At 45.2% G+C, this 25,644-nt stretch overlaps 1 protein-coding gene across 1 annotated transcript; it reads right to left on the reverse strand.

Annotated features, from left to right (window-relative positions):
- Nucleotides 1–1,544: 1,544 nt before the first annotated feature.
- LOC119214972 (neuronal migration protein doublecortin-like) lies at nt 1,545–21,507 on the reverse strand. Its single transcript, XM_037466680.2, has 7 exons — nt 21,303–21,507; nt 17,379–17,804; nt 15,379–15,734; nt 7,382–7,484; nt 5,449–5,538; nt 2,809–2,876; nt 1,545–2,691 (listed from the first exon to the last, which is right to left on the reverse strand). Exons 2-7 carry the CDS (start codon nt 17,740–17,742, stop codon nt 2,635–2,637), a joined length of 1,038 nt encoding a protein of 345 aa, XP_037322577.2. The 5' UTR covers nt 17,743–17,804; nt 21,303–21,507; the 3' UTR covers nt 1,545–2,634.
- Nucleotides 21,508–25,644: the final 4,137 nt, after the last annotated feature.

A 25,644-nucleotide genomic window follows, 5' to 3' on the forward strand; every position in this document is an offset into this window, starting at 1 on the left:
ACAACTGTTTTAATTGCAAAAGGATACCGGTTAATACACTGAATGATCCACTGAAACGAGCCACTGTGACATTGCAAAATACCACTAAAAAGGACATTGTAAATTTCCAAGAAAGAAAAAAAAAAAAAAGTCATTCATTCGATCGGAAAGGCTTACTTATGATTGAGAACAGGAAGGGAGCGTATTTACACCACAATAAAGTGTCCTGTAGCTCTACAAAACAAAGTATGAGAGACCTCATCATTCAAGACGTTTAAAAATGTTTCACCAACAGCAGTTAACAAAAAAAAATTAAAAAAATCAAGCTTTCCATGTCCTATTTAATTATTTTTTTTTTATTATCAAAAAGACAGTAATCCTAAAAAAAAAAAAAAAAAAGGCACCACTGTAGGTGATGAATTCACACCATCCGTCTGGCGTGGTGGAGGCAGGCGAACACGAGACAACCAACATTTGTTTTATATCGCGGTAAGAAGCTGTAGAAAAAAAAAATAATCAAGGAAACAAAAACATTGTTAGCATGTGAGGTTATACAGAACGGTGTGACATCAACTGGGGCTTTTTGTACAAAAATGGGTAAAGTGAGGCGCCCCTGCGGTTGGACGAGCCGATGTCATTAGCTGCTGTGCGAGCGTGACAGCGCCCCCTGCAGGAGGGACGTGCAGCGGATGGTTTGGTTAGCATTAAATGGCTAAACGGCTTTTTAAAGCAGAATCTCTCGCATCACCACAATAGGATTACCTGAATGGACATTTTTCAGTCTTGTTTTTTTCTTTCTCATTACGCTATCGGGTATAAAAAGGTCTACCAAAAAAGGAAAAAAAAAAAGTTAACTATTCTTGAGTCCAAATGCATAGATGTTAATTTAAAAAGGATGCTACATGGGCAGCACTTTTATTTACTAAAAAAAAAAAAAAATTAGCACGCATAAATGCTGGCAAGTAGACAGTAAAGTGTCTGTTGCTGCGATAAACAAGTTGCTCCCTGCTTTGTGCTTCAGTGTCGTCCAATTTAGCGATTGGATGGCGATGTATTTAGCGATAGGAAATATGGGCGTAGAAAGTCGCACACAGAGGCTTGATCAAAGTACGAGAGTAAAGAGCTCATGTGAGCAAAACTAGAAAGAAAGAGTACCCTTGATATAAATTAAAACTTTATAAAATTTTTAAAACCCACACAGATTTAGACAAACATTATGTTCTGTATCAGAGAACATGCAAAATAGGAGAAACCCAACTAGGCCCTGATACGACCTTCATTTCCCCAGATGAGCATGACTTGTGATTTAATCTCTACGTTCATTTTTGATGCGTTAAAAAGTAACATGCATAAATCTCCAGGTGTGCTTCCTCCAGCATATTTACCAACTAATAAACTTACATAGTTTCCCCTTTTCTATAATAATTGGTCTAAAAATCCTCATCATACGCAAAACAACGTACTTTGGCTTTGACACCTCATTTATTTCAATTTCGCATATTGTACTATAAAACGTCTCCATCTGGCATAAAGGGAATGATTTAGACTGTACTGAATGTGTGAGCTTTTTGAAGATTTTTTTTTTTATTTTATAAAAAAAAGGGCCCCAATAAGTTTTCCTTTGGTTGTTTTTTTTTTTTTTATGCACCATTACGTCCTTCAAAATCAGCTCAGTCTCAAGTTTTCAGAATCATTTAACATCATGCACTGCGGTTTGATGAAAATCTAAAAAACACAGATGTGTACCATGTATAGCGTCTATGCAGGAGGCTCCAAAATAGAGGAAACGGCAACACAGAGGCATCGCGGAGGGCTACGTGGGAGGTTACTTCATGTCCCCCGATGAGACGAATGCCAATCATTGCCACAGGAAGGATGTTCAGGCCTCCACTGTGGTTTAAAAAAAAGGATCATTTTATTCAGGGTTGTATAATCGTCTCGTTTATATAATTCAGTTGGGGGACGGGGGACATGACTGGAGGAGGCTGCGGCTTCCCATAATCCTCCTCAGTCAGGAGCAGCATCCCACTCACCCCCCCCCACCCCCCTACGTGGTGGGACTTTTGTGAGGACGGACATGGGAGCAGAGCGATGGGCGGGGGGGTGTCGTGATGGGGTAGCTGTGCACGGTATTTACAGCGCGTAGGAAAGACCGTCGGGCTTAGCAGAACCATTTACCTCTCACACCTTAGGCTGTAGGACGGGAGGACACAGAGGAAACGTCACGAATACAAGTGATAGAAAAGACAAAAAAAAAGAAAAAAAAGAAAAGTTAGGTCAGCTCTGACTAACACCCCTAGAAATATCCATTTGCTGCTTGGAATTCCGTGACAAATATTAAAGAAAGAGTGCACCCTTCGACCAAAAAGGGACATTTCCCACAGCGTGTAATCACCTGGTTAGTGAACCGCGTGCCCTTTTTTTTTTATTGAGCTCATTTTTTTGCAACGTGGGTGAAACAGATTTGAGAAAAAAAAAATAAACCAACCCCTATTCTCAAGCAGCAAATGGCGTCATAGCCCCCGGAGGCTAAGGCCTTAAAAAGACAAATAAATTTGTTCTCCTAGACAACAACAGGTGGCACTGGGAGCAAGGTGGGAAGCAGCAGAGGTACAAAAACCTCTGTGTTTCAGGCCAAAAAAAGAAAAGGAGGGTCTACATCGACTCGCCGAGGGAGTCGTCGTCGTCCAGAGATAAGGGCAAGTAGAGATCCTGCAAAAGTCACATGGGGAAATTCACCGTTAACAGCGAGGAAAAAATGAATTTTAAAATCACAAAAAAAGGGAAAGTGTGGAGGAGAAGGGGGGGGGGGGAGAGCGGTCCGGGTACCTTCTGCTTGTTGTTGAGGCCTGGACTGTTGGGGGTGGAGAGCTGGCTGCTGGAGCCCGTCCCGTTGGCTGAAAACAGGAGAGGGATGAAGGGAGGAAGAGAAGGGAGAAGTTTAGTTTCTTTTTTTTTTTTATTGGCTGTGGAGGGGAGTCACTCCTGAACCGCGGCCTCGTTTGGCTCTGGCCTCCGGAGGGGGGGGGGGTGGGGGGGGGGGCGCTGGCGCTCCAGGTCGAGGTGTTTGCTAGACGCCGTTTTGTTCAGTCACTCGGCGCCCTGCGGCGTTGCTGGGAGTCCGTCTGTGTGCAACATTGTGTTTATAACTACCAGCACAGCGTTCTAGTTGTGTCAAGTGCTTTAAAAAAAGGAGGGTTTTTTCTTTTTTCTCTTCTTCCAACAGATGAAAAGAATTCTGAATACTATGAGCCAGATGGCCAATGTAAATTTGAGCCAATGAGTGTTGAAAACAACACTTTGTTGTTAACCAGCTCAATGCCAAAGGCTTCACTCAACCACACGGGTAGATTTACAAATGTGGACTTCACGAGCCATTTGAAACCCCATTTAAAAAATGAAAAAAAGGATAAACCTGAAATCACAAGTACTATTATCTTGCAATCTTTAAAAAAAAAAAAATTGTACATCTAAACAAACAGCTTTCCCACACACTACTGAACACAGTGCAGCTGCTTCATTTAGCTGCAGCAGTGAGTCATTACAGCAAAGTTGTCTAAATTGTCCCGGTTATGTCTCCAGTTTTCTACATCTAGACGTATTCTTCCTCTGCGGAAAACTCAAACCAGTGAGGGAAGATTTTTTTGTTGCCCTCACCGAGTGCTTCCTTCACAAGAAAACCCAACTCACTAAACCCAGTGCGCCCCAATACGAGAAGTGTTTCCACACGTAAACGTAAGGAGGGCCACGGTTAGTTTTCACATGAACCCGGAGAACGAGAACCTGCGGTTGAAGTCACATGCACTTCTATTGCTGACCTGTTGACCAATCAGAAGCCTTCAACAGTGATATCAAAATAGGGAGGCGTTGCAGTCACTTCGGCTTCAACTGAAACAACACAAAAGACTTTTCACGTTGTTCAGCTTCGGCAGATGTGATGCTTTAAATGTTTGGTCAGGAAAAGGTTAAATGTAAGATCATGCAATAAATGGACAAACGGGATTATTGTTCCATTTTAACAGCTTACAATTTATACAATCGTAAATGGTTGGAAAAGGCATAAAATGGTGAAAGGTTCATTTCATCCGCATACAGACTCGTGGGAAAGGTTTTTTCAACTGAGAGTTATGGACGTACTAAAAACCTTCAACACCCGGTGAAAAAACCTTCCCCCCCCCCCCCCCTCCCACCGAGGACTCGCGAGTGGTAATCCAGGTTAACAAATGCAAGTCACAGTTTCAGCCGCTTTGCCCCCCCGCTGACCTCTCAGGTATGAGAGGTGATTAATGCCCAACAGTTTACTGCCTCCCCAGCATGTTGGCCAACCATCTGCAGTCTTAAAGGCCTTCAGCTCCATTAGTGATCGATAAAATATTCAAGACCGCTAAAGGACCGAGGAGCCCCGGCGTGCAGGAGACGACGACCCCCCCCCGCCCCACTCACATAAATAGTGATGTAAAACCCAAACTGGACTATCGGCTGCTACCAACTCTCAGCTTTCATCCTCACGAGGACTCACCTGCTCTCCCCGGGTCGTACGGCCTCTGTGTGGGAAAGCAACTACTGCTGCTGCTGCTGCTGGGAGGTCTGTTTAAAACGTATACAGTCCAGCACGTGCAGAACTTGAACCAGTCATGCGAAACATGAAGTGAAAAGATGACATCGTTTGGAGAATTCTCTCCTCTCCAGTGTCCCTAGTTTAGGTTTAAGCCCCTTTTTCCTCCCTGGAGTCTGAACCCGATCCGATTTCTTGGTAGCGAGCAGCTAGCGGCGCGGCTACATGAACTCTTAACAAAGAGGTGGAGCCACGTAAAGTTAAAAGCTGTCGTTTGCATAAAAGATTAAAGCCGGAACCATGAGTCTCTATTGTGTTCTACTGCCTCCTGGATATGATGAAATGTTAAAATGGCCGATTGTCAAACAAACAGCCGAAAGCTGTTTACACCGTCTTGGTTTACTTTTCATCTTTTATTCATGCTTTTTTTTTCTTTTTTCCCCTGAAGTAAATGCAACATTATTCTTAATCTAATCAGATTAGCCTCCGTGAATACAGGCTTGGCTTTTACTTTCTCCAGTATTAGAGGGTTTTAGGAGGTGTTGTAGTAAGATTAAGATGCTGTTTGGACCCCCCCCAGTTTAAACAGTCCGACTGCAGAAAACCAAACGAGAACCACATTATGTCCTTCTTTGCCCATTTTTTTTTAACCTATAATGATGAAATCATTATTACAACTCATATCTTCTGTTAACCATTCCCAACAGCATAAGGTCAAAGGTCACACTCAGCTACATCCTGGCACAAAGAGCTCATTTTCATCCGCGTACGAATCATTTCCATGGCAACGGAAAAGGCCTGATGCATTTTCCACTTGCTCTCTCTGTGGTTGGTTTATAGAAGGAGGTGAAGTCACTATCTGCTGCACTTTAACAGAGAGGGGGGCGGGGGGGGGGGGGGGGAGACTGGCTCACTTGATTCAGCAGGAGACTTGATGCGCCTGATCGGACCAGGACTCTTGATTGAACCACGTTGAGCTTTGGCTCCTTTCATCACTCTGCATTCTGTGAAAGACAAGCACAAAGGAGGTTAGGAAGAAATAGAAATCACGAGTTTGGTGGCTTTTGGGCACTGAGCAAAAGTAAAATATAGCAAAGGGGCATTGTGGTAAATGTATATAATATTCTATTCATAATTGTACCAATAACAAATTGGCTTTTTTATTTAAGTAAGTAAGCTTTGGTCACATCTTAAAAATGGCAAATTCTATAGAACAAATTCCCAACCTCACTGAAAAGTTTGACTGCCATCTCTATAGTTCAGTTTTATGGCCATTATTCAAGCGTTTTTATTAAATTCTGCACATAACAGCGAGAGCTTACACAAATCATTAAGAAGTGTATGCAGTGCATTCTGGGTCACTGTATAAAATCAGGGAAGACAGGCTGCTGCTCCCCCTCCTCCTCCTGCATCTCCCCTGTTTTTACTGTCAGACTCTCTTCCACTTTTGATGCTAATTATACTCTGTCCTCCCTCCGTCTCCTGGGATCGCACCACGTCTGTCTACTTTCCCGTAACCGCCACACTGGCGGATGCAGACGTTCCATTTATTCGCCGTTTTCTTCGCGGGGTGCGCTGACAGTGCTTCAGACTGGCAGCTTGTCTCGTCCAATCAGGGGTCTTTAAAATATCCCACAGTCCACCTGAGCAGGTTCCCCCCCCCTCGAGCTTCAACAGACGACGTCGCTATAAAAAAAAAATGGTACTTATGTCCTCCTCCCCGTCTGCACGCCCATCACAGTCTTTAATTTAACACGTGTGGTAAATAACCACAAAGGATTTAAATCCATTTCGGTAATTCTGCCAAAAGAAGCTTAAGCAGTATCAGTAGAAGAATTTTTTTTTTTTTTTAAACGTTATCTCCTTGGTAACAAAAAGGAAATGCTTTTGTCATCTTTTGTAAGATTTCAGATTTAACCATAAATCATCGCCCAGAGTGACCAGTGGGTCCTAACAATGCATCAAACAGGCCTCCCTCCTCATCTGATCAGTGATGCTCCAGACTGTATTTAGTATTGCTCCTGAGGTTATTATAGGCTGAATAACAAACAATAGCTTTGGTTCCACGGAAGAGGGGCGGGGGGGGAAGCTTTTTGCTGAAAGTAAAAAGGCCTCAATCATTATAAATGTAGTGGCATCTCCACCCTAAAAAGACTGGATGAAGAAAAGCGTAATGACCAATCAGTCCTGTATCAGGAGCTCTAAAGAATAAAAGACATTCAGAGCGATAGTGAACAATTCAATGAGGGCACATTAGGTAGAAGTGGGTTGATAAAAATAGGATTTTTTTCCAGGTCTGATGGGAGCAGAGAGGCTCTGTGAGGGGATTGGTTTTACCTTTTCTCTCCCAGACTTCTCAGCACCAAAAGATCCGCTGGCCTAAACCTGTCACCGGACAGATTAATGTCTCTTCTTCCACCTTTTTTTCCCCTAAACCTTCTGCAGGCTGCAGATAACAGACTCCTCTCCAGCCTCCCCCTCACACAAACATCATTTTTCTCCTCACTTTTAAAAAAAAGCACACAGCTTTGGATTTAAAAAATATTTTTTTTCCTTCTTTTTTTTTTTTAACAGAACCCCCCCCACCACCAATTAAAATCCATTATGACAAGTCAAGAGTCGCTGATAGTACACGGATACATATTTAGTGCTCATGTAGATATTTTAGACTTTAAAAAAAATGCTTTTAAGGGCTCAAATGCGTGATTGGATTGATTCTCCCAGCTGTAGCTTTGTACGGTCATAAGGCTCACACCGCGTGGTTAATGGTTTTTCATATTGCACAAAGCTGGTAAGTGTCCAAGTGCGTGTAAGATGTACAAAACCAACTAATGCCGCCGGGCTCACCGTTCTGATCCAGGGAGAAGTCGTCCTGGGCGTAGCGGAATTTCTCCGGTCCACACGCGATGAAGACGTCGTCCTCGCCAAAGAAATCTTGAAGGCAGGTCACCTGCGAAGCCAGAGCAGTGAATACTTGAGACCCAAATTGATGTGGCATCATGATCGTTTAGCTAAGGTGTCCACTTACAGCAGTGCTTTAAGCTAAATGCTAACACCCTGCTAACCGGCCCACAGGGCCTGAGCCAACATGTTCAAGCTAATCAAGTTTAATGTCAACTTTATTCACCATCTTACTTTTACACAAAGGCATGATCATATTGGCAAATTAGCAATGCACACACAGTTTGCTGACGAACACATAATAATACTGCGAGAAATTCATCATTTGGACCCGAAGTGGAGATGGAGGCACAGGCAGGAATCACAACAGTCCTAAACCTCATAGCAATCAAGCCAATGGATTTATTAATGGAGATATTGCAGAATGGCACGAAGTGGTGAACATGGCCAAAGTTTAAAATACTGATCATTGCCTTTAGTGCATTTTTGGAAAGATATGCAGAACATAAGTCTAAATGGAAAGAGACGATAAATATTTGTTAGAAGGAATTCATGCAGCATGAACAAAACTAATGAGCACATCTCTGGTAAACAACATTCAAAGTTGTGCTTTTGTGATTCTTTGTGGAAAAGCGCCATCTTACAGATCTGCCCTTTCCATCGGATTATATTAATGTCGTCCTCATTTAAGAAAGTGCATCGGAAAAGATTCAGAACCAACGAAAGATCTAATCCTTTAAAAAATAAGGTATTTCCGGCATAACGAAGCGTGGCGAATAGCTGTGGAGAAGAAGCCCTACGGGTGACGTGCTCAGACTAGATGACAGAAACGAAAACGGTAAAACGCCGATTACACCGAATTAATTAAAAGAAAGCCACCCAAAACGATGAGCTCTGGAACACAGGGGCCGTATGTGGATTAATTCACTGGAGGAGAGTCTGCCAGCCAAAGGCTTTAGTCAGCAAACCCACCTTTGTGTCTACTTGTCGTGTTAACACGCCTTTAGCTACAGTCGCTGCACGTAACAAAACGCACACACACACACAAAAAAAAAGACTGTATAATGTTACACCTTTGCTGTGGTGTTCAAATGAATCAGACTTCCTTCCCCGGGGTCTTTATCACTCTACAGCAGCTGTTGACACAATATGGGCCGAGAGGACAGATGTCTTTGGGCCACACCTTCTCCTCTCCATTATACGGGCGCCGTTACCAGTTCATGCACGCCTATTAGGGCCATTCAAGCTAAAAACCTGTGCTTCCGCTTGGTTGTCCCCCCCCACCCCACACTATTGTAGATTAGATTTGTTACAAAACATCTCTGCCTCAGTCGGTTTGTCTTTCAACACTACTCTCAATTTCTTCCGAGATTTATTAGATCAAGACAAATTGGCTAATTGAATGACATGACTCGCCGTCTTTATTCACAGGGATAATGCTTTCAAAAAAAATAAAAATAAAAAGACTCTCTCGCTGGTCTCTCTAAAGGAGCAGCGAGTGTCTAGTGCCCCAGTGATGGGACGGTTGCCAGGGCGGTCAAGATGCCTCGTGGTTTCCTTTGTGATGCACATTGCAAACTATGAGCTGCAGAGATAAATTGGGAACACCCCACCCCAGCAGCTGCCATGTTGATTCTCCGTCCTGCTAGACAAGCTAAAAGTGTGTGGTGGTGACTCTCTGGCGAGGCATCCAACAGCTGTAGCCCCCTCTCGCTCGCTCTCTTTCGGTTCCACAACGTTCCCTGGATACAAGATTCCTGCTGGAGGGCAGAGATGGTGCTTCGACTCCGGGGATCACAATCTAATTGGTTTTCAAGCCTAATTTTAAAAAAAGGCTGGTTTTCCTCTGTGCTCATTATCAAGAAATGAGATACACATTACTTTCATTGGGTTAAACGATTTTCTGGCACGATTGGATCAGACAGTGAATAACAAGCAATGAGGAAGTGTCCCCCCCCCCCCCCCCCAAACAAGGCAGCAGGTGGAGAGGAGATGGAACGGGGTGGGAGGGTCAAGGCTAGTCCATGTTTTAGTGGCTTTAGTATCAGCTGATTATAAGGATAAACTATCCAACAGACCGCTGCCTTAATCTCTTTTAACATAATCTCCATTCAAAATCGGGTCCGTCTTCTCGTGTGGTTTCCGACTGGCAGAACCGTTTTTCTGCACGTATAAAACTTGAGGAGCCGGGCGCACACACACAGCATCACATGGGTTAAACCCCAAGTATCAGAAAGCTTTAAGACTCCTTATCAAAAACATGGAATCCTCCTAAGCAATCCCGCTAATCCTATTCCCTACAGCGATCACTTAAGATGCACATCCTCTGAACAGATCTTTGACCGGTGCACCTTGGTGCATCATTGGGCCACAAATAATTCATGTACAGTGTGTATCCAATGTCCCAGAGACACTCCAACCATCACCAAAACCTGGTCTGCATGTGCACAACCACCTAAGCAATAACCGCATCATCATCATCATCATCATCATGACGGGGCATTTGCATCTCCTCACGCATAATCATGGGTTAGTTGTCATAGCGATTTCTGGCTCGACAGATCTGCACTCGGTCGAAATGTTGTGGGGGGGGAAAACGGCACCGCGATTGGATCAAATGTGAAATGTCAGGGTGCCTTCGAAAAGGCGGCTGCAGTGAAGGAAAGGGCAGGCCGTCTCGGGAACATTGGAATACAGGTTAAGGAGCATCTGCTCTCAATTTCAAAAAAAGGTCATGTCGACTGCACCAGAGACCCACCGGGCAGCAGAACCAAGAAAGAGGACACAGTACGGGAAGAAATGATGCCGTCAGATTCTCACATGCAACACACACACACCGTGTACGTTTAAACACACATTAGCATTTGTTTGTTTAGTGAAGCAAGGCGGGTGGAGCGGGGGTTTCTGTGAAAACGGGCTCCTTCCAGACTGCAGGTGCCCCGCAAGCCTACCAAGTCCATCCTTAATCTCTGCCTCACCAGCTGTCCAGACCACATGACCCCCCCATCAGTCATCCCACCAACTACAAGAACTGAATTATTCAGTTTCGTTGGCCCGACTCTGGCTGCAGACCTTTCATAAGGTCATGGCAGTCGCGCTGTGTAGTGTTTAACCCCGGTTGCGAGATGATGTCATTTCTGTAGTTTCTCATGGATGGTGGTGCTCAAATGGACGATAACCAATGAAATCTCAGGTCAGCTCCTTGCTACAGCTCGTGTGTGTGTGTGTGTGTGTGTGTGTGTGTGTGTGAAGCGGCAGGAAACATCCTGGAACAAAGCTCGGGCTTCCTTTGTCTCACACAAGCAGCTGCTTGTCATTGACTTCATTCATTCAGTCATTAAGGCTCCGACTGTGCTGCTGAAAAGGATGAACTAAACGACGGATCCCGGGCCCAGGAGATTCCTCCGACTCCACAGCGCCATGTTAATTAATCCGTTTTGACTTATCTGACCGGCGCATATATAATGAACTTAAGGGCAGTCGGTAGAATCAAACCCTGAAAACTGATCAGACTTAAAATCGGTTGCGCTCCGACAGACGGGAGGAGTCATCTCCCATCAGTTCATGAGGGTTTCCCCTCGGCATCCATACATGTCTTAAAATATAGACACTGGCTCAGCAAGGGTGCACTACATCTCTTTCAGTGCGTTCTGTGAGGGGTGGTGTAAGGCCGAGACGGAACATTTATTTTTTTTAAAAGGGCAGAAAGACAGAAATACAAATCCCACCGTGAGCAAAAGAGCTTGTGATGCTGTACAGCCATGCAGAAGATGAGAAGGAAAAGAAGAGACAAAAGGCTGAGAAAGAGGCGGTAGGACCTTCGCTTTGCAAACCCATGGGTAAACTCCCACACCAAATCCTCACTGCAGGCACACAGACCGATCAATACCAGCAGGACGACTTCTCCAAAAAACACTCCATTTCAGCTGAGGGTTTCACATGTCTGCTTTTGCAGCAACACCTCAGTGAGAGATATACTGTATATGTATAGTTAAAAAATATATATATAAAGAAAATACGAATTTAAAAAAAGGGACAGTCCTCGTCCAAGCGGTGCTTTGTCCCGCCTCCAACGATGATCGGTATTGTCGGCTGCCTCTCTGACCGCTCCGTGACCCGCTGTAGGTGCTCCGGATGCATTTTGAGCACAGATGAGCCAGTTAGGCAGCGGTATCTGCACAGTCATGGGGGAGCAGCTGGTGCATGATGTTGTTTCAGCCCCCCACCCCCCCCACCCCCGTTCCCCCCAAGGAAGCAGGCTTTCCATTTGGCTGACTGATGTGGCCGTAGCCAGCGTTATTAAATTGCGATTCCTTTTTCCTGCCCCGCAGGCCATGCTCACTTGTTGATGCCGTCCTCTTGACAGGAAAATGAGGGGGGGGGGGGGGGGGGGGGGGGGGGGAGTCATACAGGCGCAGAGCCAGCTCAGCATGCTTCATCATGGGGACCACGCCCCTCTGTCAGCCTGATTGTCTGCCTCTGTTTAACACCGCCGTGTGTGTGTGTGTGTGTGTGTGCACATCAGTGAGTGAGATGTGACTGCAGTGAGATGTGGAGACGGGCAAGCAGGTAAGACCCGATGTAAAGAGCACACTCAGCGCAATACACCCATTGTCACAAACTGAATCCATCACAACGGAGCTTATTGCCATGACAACTGCTTCTGCAGCGTGGCAAAGAGCAGGCAGGCTGCAAGAGCACCGCAACCGAGGAAGAGCAGGCTTTTCTTCCACATGAGCTGGATTTATTTTAGACCTTAAGAAGCCCTGAAATCCATTCATGATACATATCCTAATGTGAATAATGTCTCACCTTGAGTTGTCAACTCGAAATGAATGAAAATTTGACCCTTTTGTTCTCCGACAAGAACAGTGTGACCTTGTGCCTGAAAAATTAATGTATGTCCCTCTTTATGGACAATTTTATCTTAAAAATAAATAAATCAAACTTGAATGCAACGCTCCTTTCTAAGCCGGGGTCAGAATAGTGAGCCTTCTGCAACGCTGCAGAATCGCCACGGCAACTCTGAACCTTCCACATATTTCTCAGATGACATTGGGATTTGGCATTGATGCAACACATTACCCTACCGTGCAATTCAGAGGAACAAGCCCTGGCTCTTAAATGCAAATCAGAACTATTCTCCTGCGCAGACACCTCTATCAAAAAGAAATGAATACAAAATGGCTGCCAGCAATTAAATAAACCCTCGGATTTAATGGAGACTGTAGCAGCAACGAGGGTAAATCAAGAGGAGCACTCTTTCTTTTCATGCACAAGGAATTACTATCAGCCATCAGTGAAAATAAAACGATTCTAATTTGCTTTGAGAAGGGAAAATGACTGCTGAGTCCAACGGCCCCACCCTTCCTGATTGAAGTGAAAGGGACCGGCTTTTGAGGGGAAAATGGGAGGCAATTTATTCACACCGACAAAGAGGGGAGGGCAGGCTGTCTTTAGAGTCTACGCAGCACTAAAAGGAAAAAAGGGGAAGATCACAAGTGAAAAGTAAGTATTTAACAAATCTGCGCCAAGATCCTGAATCCCATTTCATCACAGCCACAGCCACTATAAAGTCAGGTGGGCTTAAATCTCCATGACGGAACCAGTACAGCTACTAAAACAATAAATACAACAAAAACATGGCATGTGAGGCTCGCATTGATGGCAGACTCCTCACACCCACTACAGGATGTGGTATCTGACAGACCAGTCCACACCAGCTGGGCTCTCTTTGTGCCTGGGATGTGGTCTCCTAGCAACCGGTCCCGGCAGCTATCGCAATGGAATGGGAAGCGGAGGATAGGCGCAGACTCAGGGAGGGGCGGCCACTGCATCAATATTGCTTCTACCATATCACCTCCACCACGGAGCAGCTGCAGTGTGCCTCCGCCACACAAAGACACCGCAACGATGCGCGTCTCCCACATCGCGGTGCACTGCAATGAAACCGGGGCACGGGTCCAAAACCAGTGGACACTCATCGCAAAGTAATTCATCTTTATCCACAGCGGGGACAAATTAACTGGTTCCAATCAGGATTGGAGCAGCCAGCATGTGGAGGATATTATTCATTTTGTGGGAACGTATTAAAAATGCATGGAGAAAGAAATGCATCCTAACCACAAAGACAAAAAATATATAATATTCCAAAAGGTGGTTAAAAGATCCATTGCATCTAAGCAAGTCGGCAGGAAAACCTGCAAGGAGACCTGAGGCAGCCAGACTGCACCCTAAGGGGAGGGCATTAGAAGTCAAACTCCCTCCCATCTATCATCTCAGTGCACCTCCCCTCCTCCAAGACGCATGTGATTCCAGCCTTATTGACACACAGCACAAAAAAAAAAAAAAAGAAATGTACAACACCTAAGAAAAGGACCTCAGCGGGGCACGATCCCCCGTCCATCTGTAATGAATAATACACGAAAAGACCCCCCACTGGAGAATTAGCCAACATTTAACCATATCAAAGACAGGACTGAGGAACAGATGTCCACGTTTGTGTGAACACGCACAGACGGCAGGAAAGCAAAGGTATTTGATCCGTGTCTGTCAGTGGCTTAAGATTCCATTAAGAGACGAGTTACATTTCATCACTGTGACGCTGCACCGAACAGACAACACTCACTTTATTTTGTACTTCATAAAGTAGGACACGTGCTGATAGAGGAGACGTACTTGCAGAGGTGGCTGACCCCGCTCCTCTGATAAAACACACCTATGAATAAAACATCACGTCCTTTAAGCAGGGAGCGACTTTTAGGTAAAGTTAAGGCGCGTTGTGTGCCTCGTACGGATCATGGGATTAGCGCTCATTTCAATGCACATTATGTTCTCCGCTAAGCTTTCTGAATGGCAAAACCTGGAGGTACTAGCCTCAAGAAATGAATACACTTCATTTCTAACGGAACAGAATTTCAAGGAGTTTAAATGCGACCGTTGCCAAGCCAACCATCTTAAGTCCCTCACAATATGCTCTTGAAAACACGTGGAAACATTGGTAGAAGCAAAAGCAGCTAGGATACTAATAACTAGCTTGTTTGCTAGTGATCAAGCATTTATTCCAGAAATATTCTAATTCAGGTAAACGATGCATTATCTTTAATCTCAATCCGGGGTGTATTTAATCTACAGGTCGGATTTCAGTGCTAGTTTGATCTTTTTGGCTACAACAGCCAAACGATCCGTTCGATAAAGGCACTCCGACCTTTATTCCGTGGCATCTTCTATAAAACGAGGGATTTCAAAAAGGGAACTCGTCCAGTTTGACAGCCGACGTGTCAAACTGTTTCTCTGGGATGGATGACTCTGAGCTGTACAGGATTCATTTAAGTGGAAGGGAAAAGAGAGTTTAAAATCCTCTGCGTTCATGTCACATGCCGGAGTAGAAAAGCTTTTTTCTTTCTTCCCCTGGAGCCGCGTTCTCACCACGTCACTAAAATACCGGCGGGCAGCGTCCCAAAGAGAGTAACAATGGGGGGCAAGGCGATCAAACGCCACAATACAGGGTTCGGCCCTTTGTACACGGCGGCGGCGGCGGGAGGAAGACACAACTTCCCAGGATTTTTTTCAAAAGACGAGATGAGAAAAGTCATAACAAAGATGAGCAGACAACGGCGGCCATTGTGTGAGCAGGTTGTTCTCAGGGACCTGTTTACTGAAGGTAGGGGTGGACCTTTTGAAAGTAGACTACTTTAAAATGAATTACACAATTGTGTTTTTTTTTTTTCTCCATAAACAAAGCATTTGGTTTCCTTTCCTTTGAGCCCCCGATACCTGGCTGGGAGTGGGCGGATATGTGAATGACGGGCTGTCCTCATCCTGACCACACACACGCGCGCCTACATACGGAAGCACTAGAGTGTTTATTACGAACCCGAGGGCCCCATCCTGCATTATTCAAAAAATAAAAATCTTTTCAAACCCCTGCGGCTCAGACGTACCTGCTTCCCGTCCAGCGTGTAGATCCTCTTCACCACGCCGCTCTCCAGCTTGATGGCCTCCGTGATGTCGGTGAGCACCTGCTCGAAGGAGTGCGCCGTCTTCTTGTTGAGCAGGATGCGCACGGCCTTGCGCGGCTTCACGCCGCTGCGCATCACCGTCACCAGCTTGGGCCGGACGAAGTCCTTCCCCTCGCCGGAGGAGTCGGCGGCGGCGGTGGCGGCGGCCCTGGCGGCGAAGGCCTGCATGTGCTTCTGACTCGCCGAGGCCTTCACGTTCACGGACCAGTTGGGGTTGACGTTCTTCGTGTAGTCGACCTTCTTGTAGTTGTTCTCCGAGGCGCAGACGTAGCTTTCCCCTGGGGCGGGCGGGAGAGAAATTGGGTTGGCGCGGCGAGTAAATTCAACTCCCGACACCGGAGACTCCCAGAGGGAAAACAGCAAAGACCAATGAGGGGGATCTCAAGGCATTCTGACTGCAATCTCATCAATGAATGAATGATTTTGATCATTGATTACCCAAAACAGTTTATTGGACTATTTAAGCATATTCAATTAATGGAAGACGTGTTAGTGTAGGATCATGAGCTATGCTGTAGCTCACGCTGGCGTGTCTTTGTCTGGTATTAAAGAAAAGAGGAAGGTAAACTTCAAGGTTCTCCCATGGGACCACAAACACTACCTGCTCACAGCGCACATGCAACACAGCAAAGGCAAATATTCATCGTTTCATGCAGCTCTCGGTGGGACTCAACATATTCATAATCGTCCTTTCAGATGAAGCCGGTTATAAGAAAACATAAATATGTCTAGGAATGTTCTACTTCCTCATCGTCCTTTTTCCTTAAAATCAGATGATTCTTAGTCTATTGTCTTTATTTTAATCTGCACTTATTGACCTCCAGTCTTCACAGCAGATTGTGCCTTTCTGTCTCAGACATGGAGAGATGTCTGAGAGACAAAATGGGGGGGGGGGAAGAGACTGAATTTTGGACCAAAGCGGAACCCAGAAGGCAACAATTAGGCCAAATGTGGAGAAATTAAGACAAAAAGGCCCGGATCTGGATTAAACAGTGCAGAGGAGATTGAGCAACTAATTATATCCTACTAGAGGAAGCACAATGAAATGCCCCACCACCACCCACAGTGCCGTCTTTACTGCACCCACCACACACACACACACACACACACAGACACACAGCCATCTTAAGCAGCTCAAGGAGCAGAGATGTTGATCTCATTTTGAACAAATAACCACAAATAAGTCCCTTTGTCCACCTCGTCCCACTTCCTTAGAACAATCCCATAAAGTGGACCAGGACTTAAGCTTATTCTTTAGAACCGTCTTCTGATTGATGATCTATTTGATACATTGATTTTCCCTGAAATAGGACCTTTCCACAGGAAGCAGAGGCGTAGATCATCCCGTCTGATCCACAAAAGCAAAGACATTCAAAATGTGGCAAAAACTCACAAAAAAAAAAAATAGTGCCGTTTTAATTGGGATTTCCACCGACTGTTTCCTGTAAAGACGCTAAATAGTGAAACCCCCGAAAATTGCGACTGGAGGTTTCTTTCAAATCAATGTGGTGCTGATGTCGTCTGTTAATAACCCATTTACCCCACGCTGAGTCGTACAGAGCTGGCTTTACAGCTCAGTGTGAACCCTGCCGGGTTCTAAAGCTAAAGGCTCAAAGACGGAGGCCGAGATGGAGGAGCTGCCTTCAGGCTCGTGAAGAGAGACATCATTTCCGTTTTTAAGAAATTCACATGCACTTTTCCTCTTAATGACAAAATATATGTGCAAAAAGTAAAGCGGCGAAGCCCGTCACTCGACCCGACGCAACCCCTCAGATTAGAAGTCGATACGCCACGCGAAGAGATTAACTGGAGTCTAGACCCAAAAAGATAAGACTCCTAATCGTCCAACTGGAATCGTTATGCTTCAAAAGATCCGATTCGTGTTCATGGTGCGTCCCCCCCCCCCCGGCGGCCGTGCTTACCTTCCTCCAGCTCATCCATGGAGCAGATCTTGCGCGTGCCGTCGATGGTGAAGATGAAGCGGACGCCCTGCGGCAGGTTGATGTGGTCGGAGAGCGAGCGCGTCAGGTCGGCCAGCAGCGCGTCGAAGGTGCGGAAGCGGTCGTTGGCCACGGCGTACACGATGCCCTTGAAGTAGCGGTCCCCGTTGCGGTAGAAGCGCACCTTCTTGGCCTTCTTCTCGTTGGTGAGGGCCTGCAGGGTGCGCGTGCGGTAGAAGCTGCAGTGGGCGCTGTGGGTCGGGCTGGGGAGTCCGTTCAGGCGCCCGCCGCGCGGGTTGCGGGACGCCTTGTCCCTCTCGTCGAAATGTCCAAAGTCTAGCTCCATGGTGACTCGAAGATGTCGAGATGGTTGGGACGGATGTGTGGTGGTGACCAGCGCCGGAGGGTCTGGAGGGGGAGAAGGAGAACGACGCCATCACTGCATTGGTTTGTTCCAACAACGTGGCTCAAACATGGATGAGAATATGACGTGATGGATAAGAACCAACAACAACAGTGTGATTAGTCCCATTAGTTCAAGACCATCAAGAATACGAGGATCATTTCTGCTGTCAGCTGCAAAAAAAGGTGAATTTAACGCTTGGAAATACCAAAAAACTAAAAGCAGAATCATAAGTTTGAAGTGCAAACGCTGAGATACGTTTTTCTTTTAAATTTAACTTAAGATGGAATTCAACATGGGGTTCTATAAGCGTGCATTCATTGCTTTAATGTCATGCATACAGGAGGCCAATGAATTAAACCACTAGTATTTTAAGTGAGATTAAAGAACAGCTTCTACATGCTGGTACTAAAGGCTGCACACAATGTGTGTGGACGGCTTGACCACTTCAAAGAACACGCCATGTGGCTTTGTTATCTAGCTTGTGAAACATGGACTGTACAATAAGAAAAAAAACCTTTATTGTAGTCGAGTCCTTGAACTACTGTGCTGAATATTAGGGCACCTTCTACCCTTCACATATTCAAATTAAAGTAATAATCTTTGCAGAGGAACCAGCACTGCTCAGTTGGCACCCGGTGGCACCAGGCTGTGCCGAATCCGAGGTCAATTAAGATTAAGCCTCTCAACACAATGTTTGAAATTGGTTTTCAGGATTTAATAATGTATATTTTTTCCAGGTAGGAAAATAAGATTACACACATATTGAGATCAAGATGGCTGACCAACTACACAGCACACATCAGATTGATTCATCAAATCTTTTTTTGTTTGAGAAAACCTAAGTAAAATGTATTTAACTACAAAAAGACATTGCATCGTTACAAAAGTGGATTTACATTCACGACCGGTGTGTTTTTTCTGCAGTGAGATCACATTCAGCCCACAGGCGCGTACCTGAGCCAACAGAACCATGAACAATAGAGTTGATCTTCTCGTGTCACTCAAGTCCAGATTCGTTTTTTGTCACATAAGGAATTGGCCCATTTCGTTGCTGTTACTATGCTGCCAATGACTTAATGAAATAATGAAGAATGCATTTATGAAGCCGTGTGAATGACAATATAAAGTCTTGGGACATTGCACGTCAGTGAAAACTATGGAGCCGTGTTCAACATTGAAGTGGGTTTGATACAGCGAGTCAGTATTTGCGTCACTAGTTGCTTTCGACACAAATTCATTCACCACATGAGACAGAAAGCGTCCTTCATCTGAAAGATCTTAACTCTGATATCTGTCCCAAAATAGTTGGGATTTGAATGCTACAGGAGATCCAGCTCTTCCTGATTCCACAGAAATTATGCAAACGATGCATCTGTGCAGCCAACAAAACAATAAATCACTTATGCTACGAGACGGACCGGCCAAAGGCCGGAGCGGCTTTTTCACCCCCATTTAGACTGCCCTCTTCCACCTGGGACCCACATGGGACAGTAAATTATGGAAGACAATCTTCTTGTTTTTATATCAAGCCCCTGCAAGAGTGATGCCACCTTTATCTTTTATGCATCTCCATCCGATTAGCAGTCTGGAGGCATATTGTTTTTGCCACTGTTGCTCTGTGCAGACAATTAAAAAAAACTTTGATCCCCACTAAAAAAAAAAAAAAGAGCCAGAGGCCTGGAGCTGGTCGGCCTATAGGACTTTACTGTATTGACCGAGGTCATCGCTCTTTAAACTCACGTCCTCTAAGTGGCTTGGAAGCAACACACACACACACACACACACACCACACACACACTGTGAGTCTTTGGGGATGATTTAAGAATCGCTCTGCTCCGTGATGATAGTCAGGACAAGACATGCACCACTGTACCATTAGATGCTCAGCGCTGGTACATTTTGCACCATATTTGTTAAATGGATTGTATTTTAATAAATGAGACTGTATGGGTATTGTATTGCGGTTTTACAAACTTGTGAAACATACGTTTTCACTTTCGTGTCTGAACAGCTTTGTCTGACGGTTAGTTTCCTCCAACAGAACTGAAATGAGCAGATTGAGCATTTAGCTGATGAGATTATCCGGTGAGCTTAATTGCAAACGATAATCTAATCTGTAATCAATCATTTCTTTTTCTTTTTTTTTTTTACAGAAAAAGTGGTCACCATCCTTAGATGGCAGCCTCACTAAAAATGTGTTACTTGCATCCATTTTGTATCAAACCTTTAAGTTTTGACAGGAACGCCGACATTGCAAGAGAAATTCCTGATACATGATTGACTTAAAGGGTCAGTTGCAGCCTCGACTTTGAGTGACGCACATCATCTTATTGTAAAGTTGCTCTTAAAACAGCGCTTCCTCAAAACAACATGTTTAAAAAGTAAAACATGTCAACCCCCTCCCAGATGTTCCTTCCAACCATCTTGAGGGAAACCAACAACGCTCATTTGTTCCATCATTTCTAGTCCCTCATTGTCCTCCGTGGTTTTAATGCGCCGCGTGGTGCACGTGGTTGACAAACAGCAGCCATTCAAAAATGGAATAGTAGGAAACATGCTGCCGCCACCCATCCACCCATCCATCCATCCACCCATCCATGCGGCGGGGCCCTCCAGTCCCCTGCTAAACCCCAGGGCTGTGCTGCTGACCGGGGCTTTATGACAGGCACGCTGACAGGGTGTGTGTGTGTGTGTGGAGGGGGGGGGGGGGGGGCTCAGCTGACAAAGGCCAGGTTTCAAGCCCATCTGCTGCACTAATGGGCTGAGCGAACGGTGACCCTTCCCCAGCGGAGCATCGGCTAGGACAGTCCATTGTCTCAGACAGGGGGCCTTTCCTTTGGAGTGACATCACCATCCCTGCCGCCGCAGCCGGCTTTTTCATTTTTTCTTATAATAATAATAATGGTTCACTACCTTCAACGCTTTTGTGTGTGTGTGTGTGTGTTAGAGCGCATGTCCTCTAGCTTCCAATAGCTCAATACATTTTTTTTAATAAAATGTAAAAAAAAAAATCACCACCACAGTGAGATGAAACGAATCCTGCCACAAGCTGAAGGCTCCTCTGAGCGTTACAAACAGCATTGCAGCAACATTGTGAGGAGTCACTGGTATTTCTGGCTGAGCCACCCACACACCACATACCGGTGACTACACACACTGCTGATCTGATCCAATCCAGCCACCCGGAGCTCAGCTACACACCGCGACCACGAACACAACACAATAAGAAACTTTTCATTTAGGATTTGGCCACATGGTTCGAGAGCGGCGGCAGAAAATGGCAAGTTCGTCCTTTAGGGGTGGGTGGGGGGTGGTGGGGGAAAAAAGGGAGTGGGGTGAGTGTGCGCACACCTACTTACGATCCACCTGCACACGAGGGTCTATTCGCGCACACGACCACACGCGAATGTCATCTCAACTCAGATGACACAAAAAAATACGCAAACAATTACATGCCAATAAAGACTTTGGCCCCCGAAGTGTGCGATGAGCGGACTCACCTGCGTCGCTGCTTGCGGAGAGAAGGGAGCGTGGGTGCGTGCGCGCGCGTGCGTGCGTGTCTGTATGCGTGCTGAGTGTGAGCGTGGAGGGAGGGGTGTGAGTCAATGCGTGAGTCGATGCTACTGCTGCTGCTGCAGGATAGCGGCTCGCCGTCTCTTCCCCTCGCCTTTGTCTGCTTCAGTCTGAGAGCCTCGCTGGAGGAGCCACTGGGTCCTAAAGCCAACGGGCCCTGGCCCCGCCCACCGGGGCAATGCTGAAGGTACCAGTCAGAGCGAGGCTGGGGTGGAGCTCACATCAGCCTCCAACCCCCCCCCCCCTCCAAAAAAAATAAAAAAATAAAAGTAATATGGACATGTAAAGTAATAATGAAAATAAAATAAATGTATTAGATCTTTCCTGATATCCGGGTGTGGGGCGGATGAGCAGTTTCTCCTCCTTGAATTGAGCCCGTCATTACAAGGATGTGGCTTTTCTGTGTCCCGCTCACTCAGCTGAGTCCCTTTGACATGAACCACAGCTCTTTGTCGGTGGAAGATAAAAGCGTAAACGTTGCTTTGAATCCCCTTTCTGACTTTTGCATTATAAGTCTGCTATGTAGACATATAGTGGATACATTTCTACCAGGAGCAGAGAATAAAGTTGTTTTTCATCCAAAGCTTTCTTAGTGCATGTTTGGGAGCAAGGGAGAAACACCAGGTGATCAGATAACATCAAATAGAAACTTCCAAAGTTGAAACCTCTGTTACGGCATTCTTTTGTACTATTACAAGATTTCTTAAATTGTATGTCTCAATAGGCAAAATGAGGCAGTTCCCTATTAAAATCATTTTCATAACATGCATGTGAACATTGGACCGCACTAGGTTCAAAGGGCTTGTTTCACTTGGTTAGCAGATTTGAGAATGATCGTTTTGATGGAGGAAATCTGGACGACTCTTATCATCCCGTGCATAAGAAAATACTGTAAACGGCCAAGTAAGACAAAGCATTTTCACTATGTTTTAGGAATATGACGCTCTGTAAATCAGGCTGTGCATATGAGCAATCCTCTCTGCTATAATTGTCATAATATTGAGAAATCAAATATCTAACGTGGACACTAAGTTAAGAAAGTGAAAAAAAGGGGGTCAAAATCCCCAAATTGAACAGTGCAGGAAAAACAATGTTTTTGGCTGGGTGTCCTTAACTCAACGATGACTCCACATTACATCACTCACCCCGACAAAGCACCTGCATGTGGTCAAAAAATGTTCTCACAGCTTCGAAAAGAAATGCACTTCAAAGGGACACAAAGTCATTGTATTCTAGTTTTTGTGAAATCAGTGTTTGTGGTTCATCTGGAATGAATTTGGATGTACAGTGCGTGTCATAAATGCATATGTCGCTGTATGGGTACGCCTGTGTTCCCTTTAAAGATACAAGGAAAAGAAACCAACACATGTCATTATTCCTTTTAATAAAATTACTCAAACAAACTCCATTGTTATGATATTTCTCGAAAAATACTTCTGGGCCTCGAAATGGCGCCAAAATACAAATGTATGAGCAATCCATTATGTTTCTTTGGTTTAATGTGTGCACACTGACTTTAGGGCGAAAAAGAAGTTGAGGTGCATGTTGAGTAAATTAATCCCAATGTGCATGGACTCGTGAATCATTGCTTGATGGGTCGGCCCCAGTGTACCAAGTGGACCATCTCTTTTCTATCCATTATTGACATAGTTGCACATGATAATTTTCCCTGGTTGTGGGTGTGAGGTCATTATCAAAGGCTGATTGATGCCACGTTCAATGGTCGCTCTGCTTTGAAGTCAAAGCCGGCAGACAACAGGTCTGTGTTTTTTACATGGCCAACAAAAGGAGTCGGACTCTTTTCACTCTTGTCATCTGTTCCCTCTCCCCTCCGGGCAGGAAAAAGCTTCACTTTAAAACTCAGCTGTTGTCACATTTCTGGAGCCTCTCCTTAGCATGTCACGCATAGCTCTAATTCACTCCGCTGGCCGTCCTCCCCGCCTGCTCTGGACCAGCAGAGTTGGACATTTGGCTGCTGGTCGGGTGCTTTGTCACACGTCGGCGTGTCACTCAGAGACTTTCCCGAATCCGGTTACGCAATTCCTTGTTTGGCTTTAAGACTCTAGGTGTAACGAGCCAGAAGCATTTCTTGCACTACTAAGAGTAAAAGACCATGTTTCCCATTTGAAACTTAAATATATCACTGATGTTTTGCCTAAATAACACAATAAAACAGTATACTGTATACATAATGTACACATGTTACTTATTCATGCCGGATGGTAAAGATTAAGACGTTTCTTCTGGCACTTTAGAGGCAAATGAATAAAAGCTCTGAAATGATTCATGTTAATAGAAAATCTTCATGACCTCACCCTGCTTTTATGCCTCATTCTCGGGAAATGAAGAGCCTCCCAAAAACATATTGAAATTCCGAAATGCTACAACCTGATGCAGTGTGATGGAGTAGCTTCTCTTGCCTTGTTAGCAATGACTCGTTGGATTGAAAGTACTGAATCTATCCTCAGATTCTCAACCCTGCAGCTCACGTCACAAAGGATCAGGTCAACCACGGTTTCTGGTGCAACAGGCCCACAACGACTCGTGTGCTAGAACTACTTGTAGATTTTGTTTTGTCGGTGTGGAGGCCATTTCCTGCCGTAGAGAAAACAGAGACAACGGACCGTATTTGTCCATCGGCCTGATTTGTTTGTGCGTCTGAATGAGGTGTTTGTGCGTCGGAGCGAGCGGCAAAAGGACAGAAAGGGCAGGCGGAATGAGGTGGACTGCAGGGTGAGCATAAGTGGTTCACAGCTGGTGTCTGAGAGGAGGGGGGAGGGGGGGGGGGACACGGAAGAGGGGCGGAGAGAGGGTGGGTTGGGGGGGGGGGGGGTCCTGTGACGATCGCGGGGGCGGTTGCAGCCATGACGACTGACGGAGGAGGAAGTAAACAGATGTCCCCGAGCTGGCAGGCCGGCCTGGAGGGGTCCAACCACTGAGAGACAGGTGGGCATCCAGCAGCACAGTGGGGCCACAGAGGGAAGCCAAGCAGAGCACTGACACGTGGACTGTTCTTTTTGTGCTAGAAGCTCTTTTGGAAGGCTATCTTTAAATATGCAAATGGTGCTGATATACACATGTGATCATTTGCATTGAACTCCAGAACGGAAATCGGAGCTTTGCTTACTAAAGCATTAATACTGTCAACATCGATAAAAAATAGCAGAAAATCTCCTAATTGAGCAATGCCTGAAAACACTCAAATGAGACCAATTAAACCCATAACTGTAATTATCTCTATCTTATCTCAGGCAAAAACCTTCTCTGTTGTTCTTCCACACAATGTGACTCCATCAAAAAAATGTAATCATAATAACCCAAAAGCTTTTTGATTATATTCATGACCCTAAATGAAGAAATGACGTCTGTGATGAGGATGATGACGACGACGCCATGAGGAAGCTGCCCTTCTTATGACCTCAGCATTTTGCAGACCCACAGCGGGCCGCAGTCGTCTTGAGGAAGGACAGGAAACTGGACAGCTATCCTTTTAAATCCCCCGTGCAAGCAGCTAAATCAGAGCGCAGGAAATGAAGGAGACCCGCAGTCGCCTCCTTCAACCCTGTCAGTCAACATGACCTTGAGCAAGGCACTTCAAACCCAGCTGCTCTGAGATGCACTGGAATGCTGGACAAACTTAAAATACCGACCGAAAGGGGCAAAACTGCAACAAGTGTTGAACAGGTTGAGGTTTTGAAGGTGACTCTGAGCAAACCCTGTGTGCTCTGGTGACTGTGATGCTGAGGAGACACGGATTCATGAGTGATGAGCCGTCAGGACGGACAGCGATGAGCTGAACAAGCAGTCCAGAGAATGTGAATGCCTATTAAACTATTTTACGACCGGTCGTCTGCACACAAAATGTTTCTAATGTGTAGATGTGGCAAACACAAGTTTCCGCCCTCCCTTATTTCATTTTATTGTCATTTTTTTTAAATGTTATTTGTTTTAATTTGTATTATTCTTTCAAATTTGTCATGTATATTTTTATTCGTGACGTTGAAATTATTGCAGAAAATGAGATAAACACAAGTTTGTGCTTTCCCTTATTTCATTTTAATATTGTTTTAATTCAATATATTTTTTAAATGTCTTTTATTGAGCCACAACAGGGGAAGAAATAGTCCAATAACTGGTTATTTTAAATACAAATTTACTGTTGTATGAAACGTACACTTAGCTAGGAAGCGAAAGCCAAGAGGTCCGTCTGACAAAGTTATGTTGTTTTTTTTGACATTTTGGCTGCATCCGTTCACACTGACACTGCAC

This window comes from Pungitius pungitius, chromosome 16, assembly GCF_949316345.1.
Source record: "Pungitius pungitius chromosome 16, fPunPun2.1, whole genome shotgun sequence".
NCBI classification, from domain to species: domain Eukaryota; kingdom Metazoa; phylum Chordata; class Actinopteri; order Perciformes; family Gasterosteidae; genus Pungitius; species Pungitius pungitius.